Raw genomic sequence first — 14479 nt, 5'->3', positions numbered from 1 at the left:
AAATAGAATTGAAATAAATAATAATAATAATATAAATTAAAAATTTTAAAATTAAATTAAATATATAAAATTATTTTATATTTTATTATTTATATTAATTATTAAATAAAAAATTATTAAAAATTTATATAATACGTAAAAAATTTTAAAAATTTTGAGAGAGCCATGCCCCACATCCCATAAAAGGGCTCCACCCTGTTCCCCTCCCAAGGGTTGACCATATTTTCCTCCTTCGGTCATTTTCTTTTTGGCTTGTCTTCTTCTTTTTCATTTTTCATTTTTCCAACTTTGTTTCCCTCTTTATTCTCTCAATTTCTTCGTCCTCCAATATCATTCTCCAAAGCTAGCGAAGAAGGTTTTTTGAAAGATTAGGTACGGAATTTCATATATATGAATTTTTATATCAAATATTTGAGTTTGCCTAAATATATAACATATCTGATCTAGCTTTTACTTCCCACTTTAACAACGACGCGCCGGATATCAACTACCCTCGGTCTGATTTGAGGTGGTTTTTGCTCTCTCACTCTACACATATAGCTGAGGTTTGAGCTTCGGTTTAGGTACGATTTGCTCTCTCACTCTACAAATTCTGGGCTTTGCAGTTGTTCAATATTTTTACTGGCACACAGTACTACTAACTTGAATCCGTATACACTGGCAAAAATGGAGGTTAATTGATTAATTCATTACAGGTGTTCTTTTGGAATAGCATTGGAGGCTCTCCTCAAGCATCGAGAAGATTCTACAAATGATTCTGGTACTAGTAATTTTGTTAATATTTTAGTAGAGTTGTTTGGCTGTCTGGAAATGCAAAGAAATTAATGGTAAAACAAAATGAAAGATTAGTTGACAAGTTCGATTTTATTTAACGGTTTTTGCATTAGACAAAAATTACTACTTGTTTCCATAAGTGAATTGAAAGTGCCTTGCTTTCCTTAATTTGTCAATCTCATAAAAAATTCTCAATGGATTATATTTTTCCTTTCTTTATGCTATTGACCTTGTGCATGTGGCCGTAGACTGTATTTATGGAAATGCTTGTATCCCTAATCCCTGAAAGCTAGAGTTTTTCTCTCTCTTGGCTTTTCCGAGTTCTTTTTTAAGTGTTAACCGCTAATTAAGTCCCCTCTCTGCTTTTCCGTTGCTTGCTCTGTTTGGCTTTGGACTCTGTGAATTTTGTTTTCCTGCAAAATTGTTGAACCTCCTTGCTCACCATCCTTCAGTTTATATTTTTATTTATTATTGGATAGTTTTTAAAGATATTTTTTTTCTTGTGTTGGGCTATTTATTTTGTAGCTTGCTAACTACATCTATCTGGGGATCATTTTGGCTGCTAGAGATCATGGTTTTTCATAAACCACGGACACTTACTAGGTTGTCTCAATCAACAAATTCATCTTATTAACAGAAGGGCTGCAAGCCTTATCTGAGTTTCTCACACGCGCCACCCTATGATGGCTCAACCTCACGTCCTTCTTGTAACACTCCCTGGCCAAGGTCACATAAACCCTTCCCTCCAATTCGCCAAGCGCCTAATACACCTAGGCCTTCGTGTCACCTTTGCAACTGCCGTATCCGCCATCCGCCGCATGAAACCAATGTCCCCTCTTGAGGGTTTAACATACGTCGCTGCCTACTCCGACGGTTACGACGATGGGTTGAAACCCGGTGATGATATTGACCGTTACATATTAGAATCCAGGCGTAAGGGTCTCGAGACTTTGAGCGAGTTCATTGGTGCTAGCATTGAGGAAGGCATACGGTTCACTTGTATTGTGTATGGAATCATGATGCCTTGGGTGGCATTGGTGGCGCGTGAATTTCACATCCCATCAACATTACTTTGGAATCAACCCGCCAGCGTTTTTGTCACCTATTATTATTACTTCAAAGATTATGGTGATATCATAAGGAAAACTGTTAAAGACCCTTCATCGATCGTCGAATTGCCAGGATTGCCACCTCTTGCTAGCCGTGACATGCCCTCGTTTTTCCTCCCTGCAAATGAATACGATTGTGCCTTACCATCATTGAAGCAACATGTAGAGATCCTTGATGAAGAAACGAAGCCAAAAGTTCTGGTTAATACCTTTGATGCTTTGGAACCTGAGGCCATAAAAGTGATTGATAAGTACAATTTGGTTGGTATTGGGCCCTTGATACCGTCTGCTTTCTTGGATGGAAATGATCACTCCGATTCTTCATTCGGAGGTGATCTTTTCAAGGGCACAAACGACTTTGTCCAGTGGCTGGACTCAATGCCAAAAAGTTCAGTTATATATGTATCGTTTGGAAGCATTCTTATGTTGACAAAACAACAAATGGAGGAAATTGCAAATGGGTTATTAGGCACTGGCTACCCTTTTTTGTGGGTGATAAGGGAAGGGGCTGGAGAGAAAGAAGAGAAACTCAGTCGTATCGAAGAATTGAAAAAGCAAGGGATGATAGTGCCATGGTGTTCGCAAGTCGAGGTTCTTTCTCATCCATCGGTAGGGTGTTTCTTAACTCACTGTGGATGGAATTCGGCCTTGGAAAGCTTGGTTTCTGGGGTGCCAATGGTGACGTTTCCGCAGTTGACAGATCAAGGTACTAATGCGAAGCTTGTGGAAGATTTGTGGAAGACTGGGGTAAGGGTGACTAGGAATCCTGAAGAACGAATTGTCGTCGAAGGGCACGAGATTAAAAGGTGCTTGGAATTGATAATGGAAGGTGGAGAGAAAGGGGAGGAATTGAGAAAGAATGGCAAGAAATGGAAGTATTTGGCAAGGGAAGCTGTCAAGGAAGATGGGTCTTCACTCAAGAACCTTGAGGCGTTCCTACATGGGCTTGGAAAAAGCTACTAAGTCGACCTTTCCTGCTTACGTAATTTACTGGCTAAAGAAATTTGAGGAATCAATTTAATTTGGGGGGTTCGCTTTTGTCGTTTGAAATGTATTTGCAACTACCGGTCTGTGAATGTGATTACCACTTTGAAACTGTGAATAAGTTTGACTTAAGAATATGTAAGAGGTGGTTGTATATCATTATCTTTTCACAATTACACCATGTGTACTTTATTAACTACTACATTTTCACAAGGAATGAACAAGTATATGTATCGATCTCATCAACAAATTAACTCTAATTTGCTTAAAATTAATTCCCATATCCATCAAGGGACTTTGTCTTTTTTAGATTAATTTGACTAAATTAGATTGAACCATAATTCTGCGTACGTAAACATACTTGCTAGACAATTTCCCTGATTCTTCATCCACGCAAAGTTTAAGACAATTTGTCATGTGCAATTTCTCTTTCTCTATCAATCGACAAATTGCATTTCAGAATGTGATTGTCGAGACTTGTAGATTAAATTGAGGTGTCTTCTTTCAATTTGTCTAATAATTGAGTTATATATGCAAAAATGAGTCCTTGGGTTTGTGAAAGCTGCCACTGTCGTTTTTGACTATTCCTGAGTGCTTTACTTATGTTAGAAACTCTGTTTTGAATAATCAAATTTTGTTGAGTCCCTCTTGTCTTTTCAAATGTATTAGTAGCTAGTAAATTTTTGTTGAGATTAAAAATAAGAGAATAAGAGGTAAAAATTTTAAAAATTAATATATTAAAATTAATCAATAATTAAAATATTTATAATATTTATAATATTCTATAATTTTAGATAACATGTAAATCAATAAAAAAAAATACTTACTATGATATTTTAGTGAAGTTGTATTCAATGATATTTTCAGAATTCAAATTCATCAATTATTGATTTTGTACTGAAAAGCATTCATTTTTTTAGGATTGAGTTTTACACATTTTGATTCATATTACTTTTATTTATAAATTGAAGTAATGAGGCTTAGTGGCTCAAGCGTAGGAAAATAATTTAGATGATTTGCATCTTTTCTTTTAAAGAACTTGTCAATTGTGCTTTTTTCAAAAAAAGAAAATTTTCAATTGTTTTCAACTTACTTATACATTAATCAAAATTGGAAAAAAATTAATGCAGTAAACATTCAATTTTTTTTTAATTTTTATTTAAACTTTTAATACTAAATATAAAACTATAATGCAAAAATATAAATAGTTAAATGTGATATAAAATATTAATAATTTCCTCTTATATAATCAAAATGGTTTAAAGACTAAATATTTAAGATAATTTCCTTATATATACTAATTTTCTTTCAACTAAATACAAAACATGAAGCAAATAAAAAAGATAATTTTCTCTTATATAATCAAGATTAATAAAAAAAATGATACATTGATGAAATTTTAAGCAGTGCAATACTACAACTTATTTTTGAAAATTACATAATAATTTTTTAACTTTTAAAGGCTAAATCATAGAAAATAAAATCCATATAACAAAAAAAAGAAGAACATAGATTAATAATTTTCTCTTATATAATCAGAATTATTTAAAGATTAAATACTTAAGATAATTTTCTCATATATACTAATATTCTTTCAACTAAATATAAAACATAAAGCAAATAAAAAAGATAATCCCCTCTTATCTAATCAAGATTAATAAAAAAATAATACATTGATGAAATTTTAAACAGTAGTATAATACTACAACTTATATTTGAGAATTACATAATAATTTTTTAATTTTTAAAAACTAAAATCATGTAAAATAAAATTCACATAACCAAAAAAAAAAAAAAGAACATAGCAAGTAGAAAATAAAACCCACAAATGACATAACAAGAAAGAAAAAAGAAAAACATGGTTGATAGTTTATAGAAATTTGAAAAATAAAATCTATAGAAACTTCGAACATATAAACAAATAGAATAGAAATAAAAAAATAAACAAAAATAAATAATAATATAAATTGAAAGAGTAAATCAAAAGAAAACTTTACTTTCTCTTAAGTTTATATTATGATGGTGAGTGGTTCCCATTCTTTCTTGTCCAAACTGGCTTGCTCATAAATCCCTCTTAACGAAAATGAAAATGAAAAGAAAGAAGAAAGAGAAAGAGACATGAAGAAACTAAATAGTTAAGAGGGTAAAGTTGAATGCAGTATGTAGAGTAATTTTATTATTTTTTATTTATATTAATTATTAAATAAAAAAATTATTTTAAAGATATCATTAAAAGAATACATAAAAAATTTAAAAATTTTATATTATATATAAAATTTTTTAAAAATTTTACAACCCCTTATGTATATGTAACTACTCTCCTCTTAGTTTACCGCTTGAAATTAAGTTGAAACACTAGTGTTGAGGCCACTTAGACATACTTTTTGTTAGATACACCGTAATACTTACTTCATCTTAACTACTTTTTTTATTTTTATTAAAAACTCTCATCAACAAATTAATAAACTGTAAACACCAATTTGCTTTAAATTCCCATCATCATGCGGTATGCTCAAATATCTATATTGTAATCTTTGGATCTAATACGACACCTTTGTATGCACAAGCCAGAGTTGCCCGTCAGGTCCGATTCCTGATAGGATTTTCCTGATCCGATCTCGGTCTAGGATATTATTATACTAATAATTATTACTTGTATTTAACCTTAATCTTATAATATATTTAAAAATATTAAAATATTTTAATAGTAAATATATTTTAAATGAATGAGTTTAAGTCGAATTTTGATTTAAATTTTAAAGATGTCAATTGGATTTATTCAACTTTAATCATATAATATATTTATATGCTTACTAATTGACAAATTCAAATTTGGAAATCTAGTTAATTTATCGACATTCATAGGAAGAGGGATAAAAAGGGTTGGTTTGTGCATGGTTGTCCAACTCGTAGCTAAAAATGGGTCTATTTACATATATATATATTAATAAGTGCAAAGGGCTCAGATTTGTAGCTGTGGCTGAAATGAATGATCTCATGAGAATCTTACAAGTGTCTACAAAATGTCCTTGTAACTAGGTGGGGACTTTTGAGACAAGAATGGGGCGGAGGCGCAAAACCTCTAGAGTTTGTGGCTGTGACAAGTGTCCAGGACCTTCCAGAAGCCTAGACCAGTAGACACATGCCACTGTCATCTTCACATATATCATAATTCATTACAAACATAAATGACGGGGGACTACCACTACTGCAAAATCAACGTCTCCAGCTAGCTTAGCTAGATAAGGTTGCAAACACATTATCATTAATAACACACATTTATTCCAAGAAAGGACAACATTATCTACCTAGGCTAGCTTAGCTAGGTCCTGGACAATTGTAAGTTTCATTTTGTTGTCAACCAATATGAGATTTTCTCGTATCTGCCTTAACGCTGGGTTACTGTTTCGTTGAAATTTAAGGACAATGACTACGTTAAGGTGACAATCTTCCAATGGAAGAGCGACTTTATTTTTCCACCCTTAGCTTTAGTCTTACATTAATTAATTAATTGTTTGCTTCATCTTTGGTATTGACAGAAACCTAACCAAGAGTTTGTGAACAATTTGTCTTACATTTATTATTCAATACTAGATATGTTTGTATATATGTCATGCTATAACTTGTAAAGTAATTAAACGTTACAGATAATTTGAAAATGTTGCTACTTTGACAATACAGTATCACTAGTAAAGCTGCACAAGTGAAGATGTAAGAAAAAAGGAAGAAGATTCATGTAGTTAGTAGTCAAAAGGCCACGGATTTGCGGAGGTAGGCAAAGACTAAAGAAAATTGAAACTGTCTAAAGCGCAACATCGACGTACAAAAGCATTATTATTTGATTTCCACAGTATCTCAGAGCATTACAATTATTCGAGTTAAACTTGGAAGAGTCAAACACTACAACTGCCTGTTTAAGGCATTTCTTTCTCTTGCCTAATTTCTTATTATGTAATTTTACTCTTAATTTTGCTGTTAGTCTTTATTATTTCACTTTTTAGAGGGAAAGAAAAAGTATTCGTAATATTTATAATTATCATATACGTTTGTTCTTTTTTTTAATTGAAAAAAAACCCATATCCATCCTGAACAAACTTATTAATAAAGACCACAATTAATCAGAAATTTATTAGTCTTTTTTTTTACATCGTACAAACACAAGTTGAACTTTACTTGCAACCTTGAGCAACATCATCTATGAAAGCCTTCAGGTTCATGTCCAAGGATCCACCTTCCTTGGCAGCTTCCCTTGCCAAATCTTTCCATTTTTCAGCAGTCCTTCTTAATTCATTCGCTCTCTCTCCGTCTCCCATGACCAAATCCAAGCATCTATTAATCTCACCTCGTTCCACTATCCCTTCCTCGTTCGCCGACACTCTCACCCCCGTCTCCCACACATCTTGGATGAGCTTCGCGTTCGTTCCTTGATCGGTCCATTGAGGGAAAGCCACCACCGACACCCCGGCAGCCAAGCTCTCCAGGGTCGAGTTCCAACCGCAATGCGTCACGAAGCACCCTAACGACGGATGAGACAAAACTTCCACTTGCGAACACCATGGAACTATCATACCAAACTGCTCTAGCTCTTCTCTGCAACTCAATTTATCTTCTTCTTTCTCTTCCTCTCCATTTTGTTTCTGATTTCTTATAACCCACAAGAACGGTCGCCCACTGGCCAATAAAGCTCGAGCGATTTCCTCTACTTGCTGCTTTGCTAAAACAGCCATAGTTCCGAATGACACATAAATAACAGTTGATTTTGGTTTTGAGTCTAGCCATTGGAGGTAATCTTTTGAACATTGAAAAAGATCACCCTTGAAGGAACCATCCGACGGGTCTTTTCCACCTAGAAAAGTAGACAGGATCAAGGGTCCGACAGCGAACATCTTATAATTTTCAATAGCTTTTAATGCCTCGGGTTCCAAAGCATCAAAGGTGTTAACAAGGACTCTAGCGTTCGTTTCTTCAGCAAGTAATTCAAATTGCTGTTGAAACAATGACAATGCCGAAGGGTAAGCGTTTGAAGCGGCTACAAAGGAGGGAAGGTCACGGCTTGCAAGCGGTGGCAGCCCAGGTAACTCTATTAGACAATTGGACTCACCAGCTTGGCCTTTAATAGTTTCCTCGTATCCATTGAAGTAATAATAGTAGATGTCGAGAACTGTGGCAGGTTGAATCCAAAGCATAGCTGATGGGATGTGATGCTCTCGCGCCACCTCCATAGCCCACGGTAGGAGCAAAGAGTAAACAATGCAAGTGACCGGTTTGCCTTCGTTGTCACTACCTACTACAATGTCATTGAGGTTTTCTTTGCCTCGACGCCTGAACTCAGACATGTAGTGGTCTTTGTCATCCCCGGGCTTTAACCCATCGTCATAGCCATCGGAAAAGGTTAAGAATGATAGGCCTTGGGCGGAGGGGACCTTGGTCATGCGGCGGCGGGCGGAGACACAGGTGGTGAAGGTGACGCGTACACCAATACGTATAAGACACTTGGCAAATTGGAGGGTAGGGTTTATGTGGCCTTGGGCAGGGTAGGTTACAAGGAGGAAATGAGGTTGTGGCATGGCTGCAGACGTGGTGGTCAGGGCGGCGCGTGGAAAGAAAGGAAGAGGGGTGGGAATGTTGCTATTGTGGAACAGAAGGGAGGTAACTGAGATAAGGGCAAGCCAGGGATTTTATAAGTGAATGAAACTGAAAAGATGACGTTAGAGGTGACGATTTTAAAGATTGCCGCACCCTTTAGCACACTGTCTGATTCTGATTGCAGTTTGGAGTAAGAAGTAAGTCCATATTAAGTAGACAAAGGAGTGCTGATGTTGGAATCACATGTGCCGTTGCATCACAGTTCCCTACAGCACGATTCTTGGGAAATCTACTTGGGCAACAAGAAATAATTTAGTCAAAATGTCTTTTTATTTTTATTATTTTCAATAAAATTTTCTTCCCCATCCAACTAAAGAAAATACAAAAGCTAGTTTCGTTTTTCATTTGTCATCTTCACTCGTTACTTTATATGTGATCATCATTTCAATGCTTAGACATATCGTGAATGACATAGGGAAATAACTAAGTATGGAAATGCTTATTTTTTATTTTTCAAAAAAAAATATTAGACGATGATTTAAATTATTATTTTTAACTGTTTTAGCTAAATTTAAACATCCTTTGTCTTGAAGTTCTCAAATTTAGATATTTACCTTACTCTATTATTTTTGTAGTGAAAATGAAAATAGTTTTCAAATCTAAGCTAGTCCTAGACTAGACTAGATTATCTAAAAAATAAATGGTGCGTACCCGAACAATTGCCTCATTGATTAGTGTATAATTTCTCTGATTAAAAAGTATAAGTTTAAATCCCTTTTATTGAAAAAAATGGTGAGATGTTCATTTATTATATTTCATCTATCTCATTGTTTTGTTTATTTTTTAAATATTTGAAAGTAATTATTTCCAAAATTTTGAACATGTAATAATCTTTTTAAAATTGATTTTTTTAATTTTGTTTATTTTTTGAAAATAAAAAAGATCGTACATCAATATTATAAAAGAAATTAAAATTTATAATATGAAATACATAAAATTAATTGAAACAATAAAAAAAATCAACTAAAAACAACTGAGACACGAAGAGTATATAAATTCAAAATTAAAATGGATCAATATTTGGTAACGAATGCTTCTGTTTACCACTTGTATAGTTGTATTTAACTCAAGTGACTTTTTTTATTGATAATTATTTCATTCGTAATTGAAAGAATTTTTTATTTGCTTGTGGTTCTATATATAATCTATGTTTCGTTCTTTTGGTTAACCAAAGAAGATTGTATCCATCATCCATTGTTCTACTTTACAACAATAATAGTAGATTATAGATATTTAATTAACATAATCATTAAAATATATTATCATAAAAATACAATCATTTAGCATATGTTATTGACTATGCATGGATATTATTTAAGAAGAGATGCTCTGAATATCAAATGAATTTATGTCATCATAGGTCTCTCTCTCTCTCTCTCTCTCTCTCTCTCTCATGGGTACATTGATTCCTCTCTTGTGGGTACATTGATTCTTGTTTAGATTTGGTAATTTTATATATGATATGAGTACAATATAGAGTTAAGTAAATTTGAGTTTAGGATAATTGTGTTTTAATCGTATTGACATGGTTAACGTATAAAAATTTTGTGTTTTTAATATGTTAAATCCATTTAAGATATATTTAATTAATTGTGTTATCGTATATCCATACAACCTATGATCAATTTAATTAATCGTGTAAATGTGCATACTTGACATGTTTATACCATATTATTACCCATTTAAACATCCATATAAATTCTTTCTTTTATTATAGTTGATGCATATTTGTTTATTATAATTGTTTTTAGGGTAATTTTAAATTTAAAATATGATGTTATAATTTATTTGTAACTGTATAAATTTTAATTAATAATTAATCATGTTTAATATTTTAATCGTGTTAATCATTTAAATAAGTTATAAATCGTTTCTTGTTATATAAAATTAACTCAACTCATTTAATAAACATGTTAAGCATGTTGTATTACAGATTTAATAAACGTATCAAAAACGTATTCGTATTAGTGTTTAAGATGTTGACACATTTAATTAACATGTCATGTTTATATTTATTTGTATAACTATTAATAATATATATAATATATTTACATGACATGTCTAAACACGTGGGAAATCTAAATTCTAGATAAATCAAATACTATTAAAATGCTTATAGAAACAATCACATATCAAAGAAACAAACAAAAAAGAAGTAAATTTCTCAAAGAAAAAATCATGATCTTCCCCGTTTTCGGACATTATTTTTCCTTTTTATTTTATCTAGTTCTTTTTGTCTAATTGTGAGGACGCAATCACACAAAAAACCATGGTGCACGAGGAAAGGATTTTCAATTAAAACAAACAAAGTAATTGATCATTTGAAATATGAAATATATATTTATTTTGATGATCTGAATGAATAAATTAAAAAAAGTTACAGATGAGACATTCAGTTATGGTTTTGTTTCAATTTTAGGGTCACCTCCCATTAATTACAAAATAGATTTTTAACTCACATCACATGCTTACTTGTGCTTTAGGTAGGACATTCAGTTATGGTTTTGTTTCAATTTTAGGGTCACCTCCCATTAATCACAAAATAGATTTTTAACTCACATCACATGCTTACTTGTGCTTTAGGTAGGGGTGAGCAAATTGGTGGATTGGGTGGTTTGGTCTATCATATTTAAAGATCAAATAAATCAATTAATTTAAATATGTTTGAGTTTAAATTAACTATGTTTCGTATATTAATTATATTGATATGAATTTAAATATGTTTAAGTTTAAATTAATTGTGTTTTGTATATTAATTATATTGATATGTTTAAGACATGAATTTTATTCATGTATTAATCATATCAAACCCTCTTAAATTTCCTAAGATGCGATTACTTAATTGTGTATCTATATAACCTGTGATTCATTTATTATTTACAATAAAAATCTTATAAATTAATACTTATGTAATCATGAACAATTTACTAATTAATAGAGATATTATTTAATTAATAAATTAATAATTTATTTATTTATATATTAATTAATAAAAGATTAATTTATAAAAGTATTTTAAAAATATTATATTTAATACATGTATTGTGTATTATAATTATATGAATATTATATTATTTTTTATTTGCTTGTGGTTCTATAAATAATCTATGTTTCGTTTTTTTTGGTTAACCAAAAGAAGATTGTATCCATCATTCGTTCTACTTTACAACAATAGTAGTAGATTATAGAAATTTAATTAACATAATCAATAAAATATATTATCATAAAAATACAATCATTTGGCATATATTATTGACTATGCATGGATATTGTTTAAGAAGAGACGCTCTGAATATCAAATGAATTTATGTGAACATAGATCTCTCTCTCTCTCTCTCTTATGGGTACATTGATTCTTGTTTAGATTTGTAATTTTATATATGATACAAGTACAATATAGAGTTAAGCAAATTTGAGTTTAGGATAATTGTGTTTTAATTGTATTGACATGGTTAAGGTATAAAAATTTTGTATTTTAAATATGTCAAATTCGTTTAACCCATTTAAGATACGTTTAATTACTTGTGTTATTGTATATCCACATAACTTGTGATTTGTTTAATTAATTGTGTAAATGTGCATACTTGACATGTTTATACCATATTATTACCCATTTAAACATTCATATAAATTCTTTCTTTTATTATGGTCAATGTTGATGGGTGTGGATTTTATTATAGCTGACACATATTTGTTCTATTATAATTGTTTTTAGGGTAATTTTAAATTTATAATATGAAGTTATATTTTATTTGTAATTGTATGAATTTTAATTTAATAATTAATTATGTTTAATATTTTAATCGTGTTAATCATTTAAATGAGTTATAAATCGTATCTTATTATATGAAATTAATTTAACTTGTTTAATAAACACGTTAAGCGTGTCATATTACACGTTTAATGAACGTATTAAAAACGTATTCGTATTCGTGTTTAAGATATTGATACATTTAATTAGTGTGTTGTGTTTATTTTTATTTATATAACTATTAATATTATATATAATATAATTATGTGACATGTTAAAACACGTGTACATAAATTGTGAAATCTAAATTCTAGATAAGTCAAAAACTATTAAAAGGCTTATAGAAACAATCACGTTTAAAAGAAACAAACAAAAATGAAGGAAATTTCTCAAAAAAATTTCCCATTTTCGGACATTATTTTTTTTTTAATCTTTTCTAGTTCTTTTTCTTTAATGGTACGGACGCAATCACACAAAAACAAACCATGGCGCACGAGGAAAGGATTTTCAATTAAAACAAACAAAGTAATTGATCATTTGAAATTTCAAATATATATTTATTTTGATGATCTAAATGAATAAATTAAAAAAAAAGTTATAGATGAGACATTCAGTTATGGTTTTGTTTCAATTTTAGGGTCACCTCCCATTAATTACAAGATAGATTTTTAACTCATATCACATGCCTACTTGTGCCTTTAGGTAAGGGTGAGCAAATGGGTAAATTGAGTGGTTTGGTCCACCATATCTAAGGACCAAACATATCAATTAATTTTAAAAAATTGATCAAAATCGATCAAATATAAAAAAATACCAAACCGATCAAATATAGAATTAGTTTGGTTGATCCAATTTTCGACCTATGGACCAAAATTTTATCACTTTTTTTTTACAAATTATAATATTAAAACTTATAAACTTCATCCATAATTATATATATATATATATATATATATAAAATTAATGATATAACTTATATGATATAATGTTTTATATTAAAATTTGTATAAATAATAACTAATTATAAATAATATGTTATAAAATCTAAGGTGGTGGTTAATAAACTTACTAAGTGTAATCATATAAATAAAATTTATTATAAGTTATAGTAATGCTTATGTATAAATTAAATATATGAATATATATATATAATATTACTTTATTATATATATAATTAATGATACAAATTATATGTTAAAATGTTTTATAACAAAGTTTGTATAAATAATAACTAATTATAAACAATATGTTATAAAACTAGAAGAAATTAAGAGGCATAACCTTTCTTGATAAGGGCATTTAAAAAAAAACTATTAAAATAAATTTAATTATTTTTAGCGATATTTAGTTATGACTTGACAAAAATACCCTTAAAACTATTTCAAATAAATTAAACCATTTATCACAATTTCTCTCTAATTGTGCTTCCTATTTCTCTTTCTCACCATCCCACTCTCTCTAATTTTATTGATTTTTCTATTCGACGTTCGTTTACTATGCTCCCTATTTCTCTCTCTCGTGTTTTCAGATTTCTCTTTTCTGTGCTTTCAAGACACCAAACGATGGTTTTGATGTGATTAGGTGGGTGGCTATTTGAAAATTTTGATTTTTAAGTATTTTGGATAAAACTAAAATGGTAGAAATGATCACAGATGTTTGAAATGACTTTTAATTGGATCAATTTGGAACTAGACACCAATAAACTCAAAATTTTGAAATTTATAAACCTAGGTTTTCAAAGAAAATTTTTTTCGATTTTTAGTCAAAATTGGTGTTTTAGATAAGAAAATTTGTATTTTGATTTATAAAAACATGTTAGAAACACTTTAATCGGTGCCAAATTGTCAAAAAAAAAAACAAAAAGAAATGAAGAGAGTTGAGAAGATTTGGAGTTTTGGTTTGAAAGTAACAACAATATTTTGGCATTAAAATGTAACAAAATATTTTTGAATATAGCGTGTAAGAACGATATTTTTTCAACATGGCGTATAACAACAATATTTTTTTTTCAATATGACGTGTAACAACCTAACCATGACATATCACATGTTTTTGTACATGACGTGTAACAACGTAACCATGATGTGTCACATGTTTTTGTACATGGCGAGTAACAATTTAACCATTGTGTGTAACAACCTAACTATGACATATCACATGTTTTTGTACATGGCGTGTAATATGTTTTTGTATATGGCGTGTAACATTATGGCGT

The 14479-nt window shown here is 30.3% G+C and overlaps 1 protein-coding gene and 1 pseudogene across 5 annotated transcripts; one reads left to right on the top strand and one right to left on the bottom strand.

The window, feature by feature from the left end:
• Positions 1–217: 217 nt before the first annotated feature.
• LOC18602622 (crocetin glucosyltransferase, chloroplastic pseudogene) lies at positions 218–3043 on the top strand (annotated as a pseudogene). 4 transcript variants are annotated; one of them, XR_016025794.1, is made up of 4 exons: positions 218–372; positions 448–563; positions 696–760; positions 1341–3043. The product of XR_016025794.1 is annotated as a crocetin glucosyltransferase, chloroplastic pseudogene, transcript variant X3 (transcript). The 4 variants fall into 4 exon arrangements; XR_016025792.1 differs by having other exon boundaries at positions 1300–3043; XR_016025795.1 differs by having other exon boundaries at positions 255–372; positions 541–563; positions 1343–3043.
• Positions 3044–6962: 3919 nt separating this feature from the next.
• Positions 6963–8676, bottom strand: LOC18602621 (phloretin 4'-O-glucosyltransferase-like). Its single transcript, XM_007034124.3, has one exon. It carries the CDS (start codon positions 8432–8434, stop codon positions 7037–7039), a length of 1398 nt encoding a protein of 465 aa, XP_007034186.2. The 5' UTR covers positions 8435–8676; the 3' UTR covers positions 6963–7036.
• Between the last annotated feature and the right edge of the window lie 5803 nt (positions 8677–14479).

The sequence above is a fragment of the Theobroma cacao genome, chromosome 4 (assembly GCF_053813885.1).
Source record: "Theobroma cacao isolate CCN51 chromosome 4, ASM5381388v1, whole genome shotgun sequence".
Lineage (NCBI taxonomy): Eukaryota > Viridiplantae > Streptophyta > Magnoliopsida > Malvales > Malvaceae > Theobroma > Theobroma cacao.
Note: the sequence above shows the minus strand (reverse complement) of the source record. Positions and strands in the feature narration are given on the sequence as shown.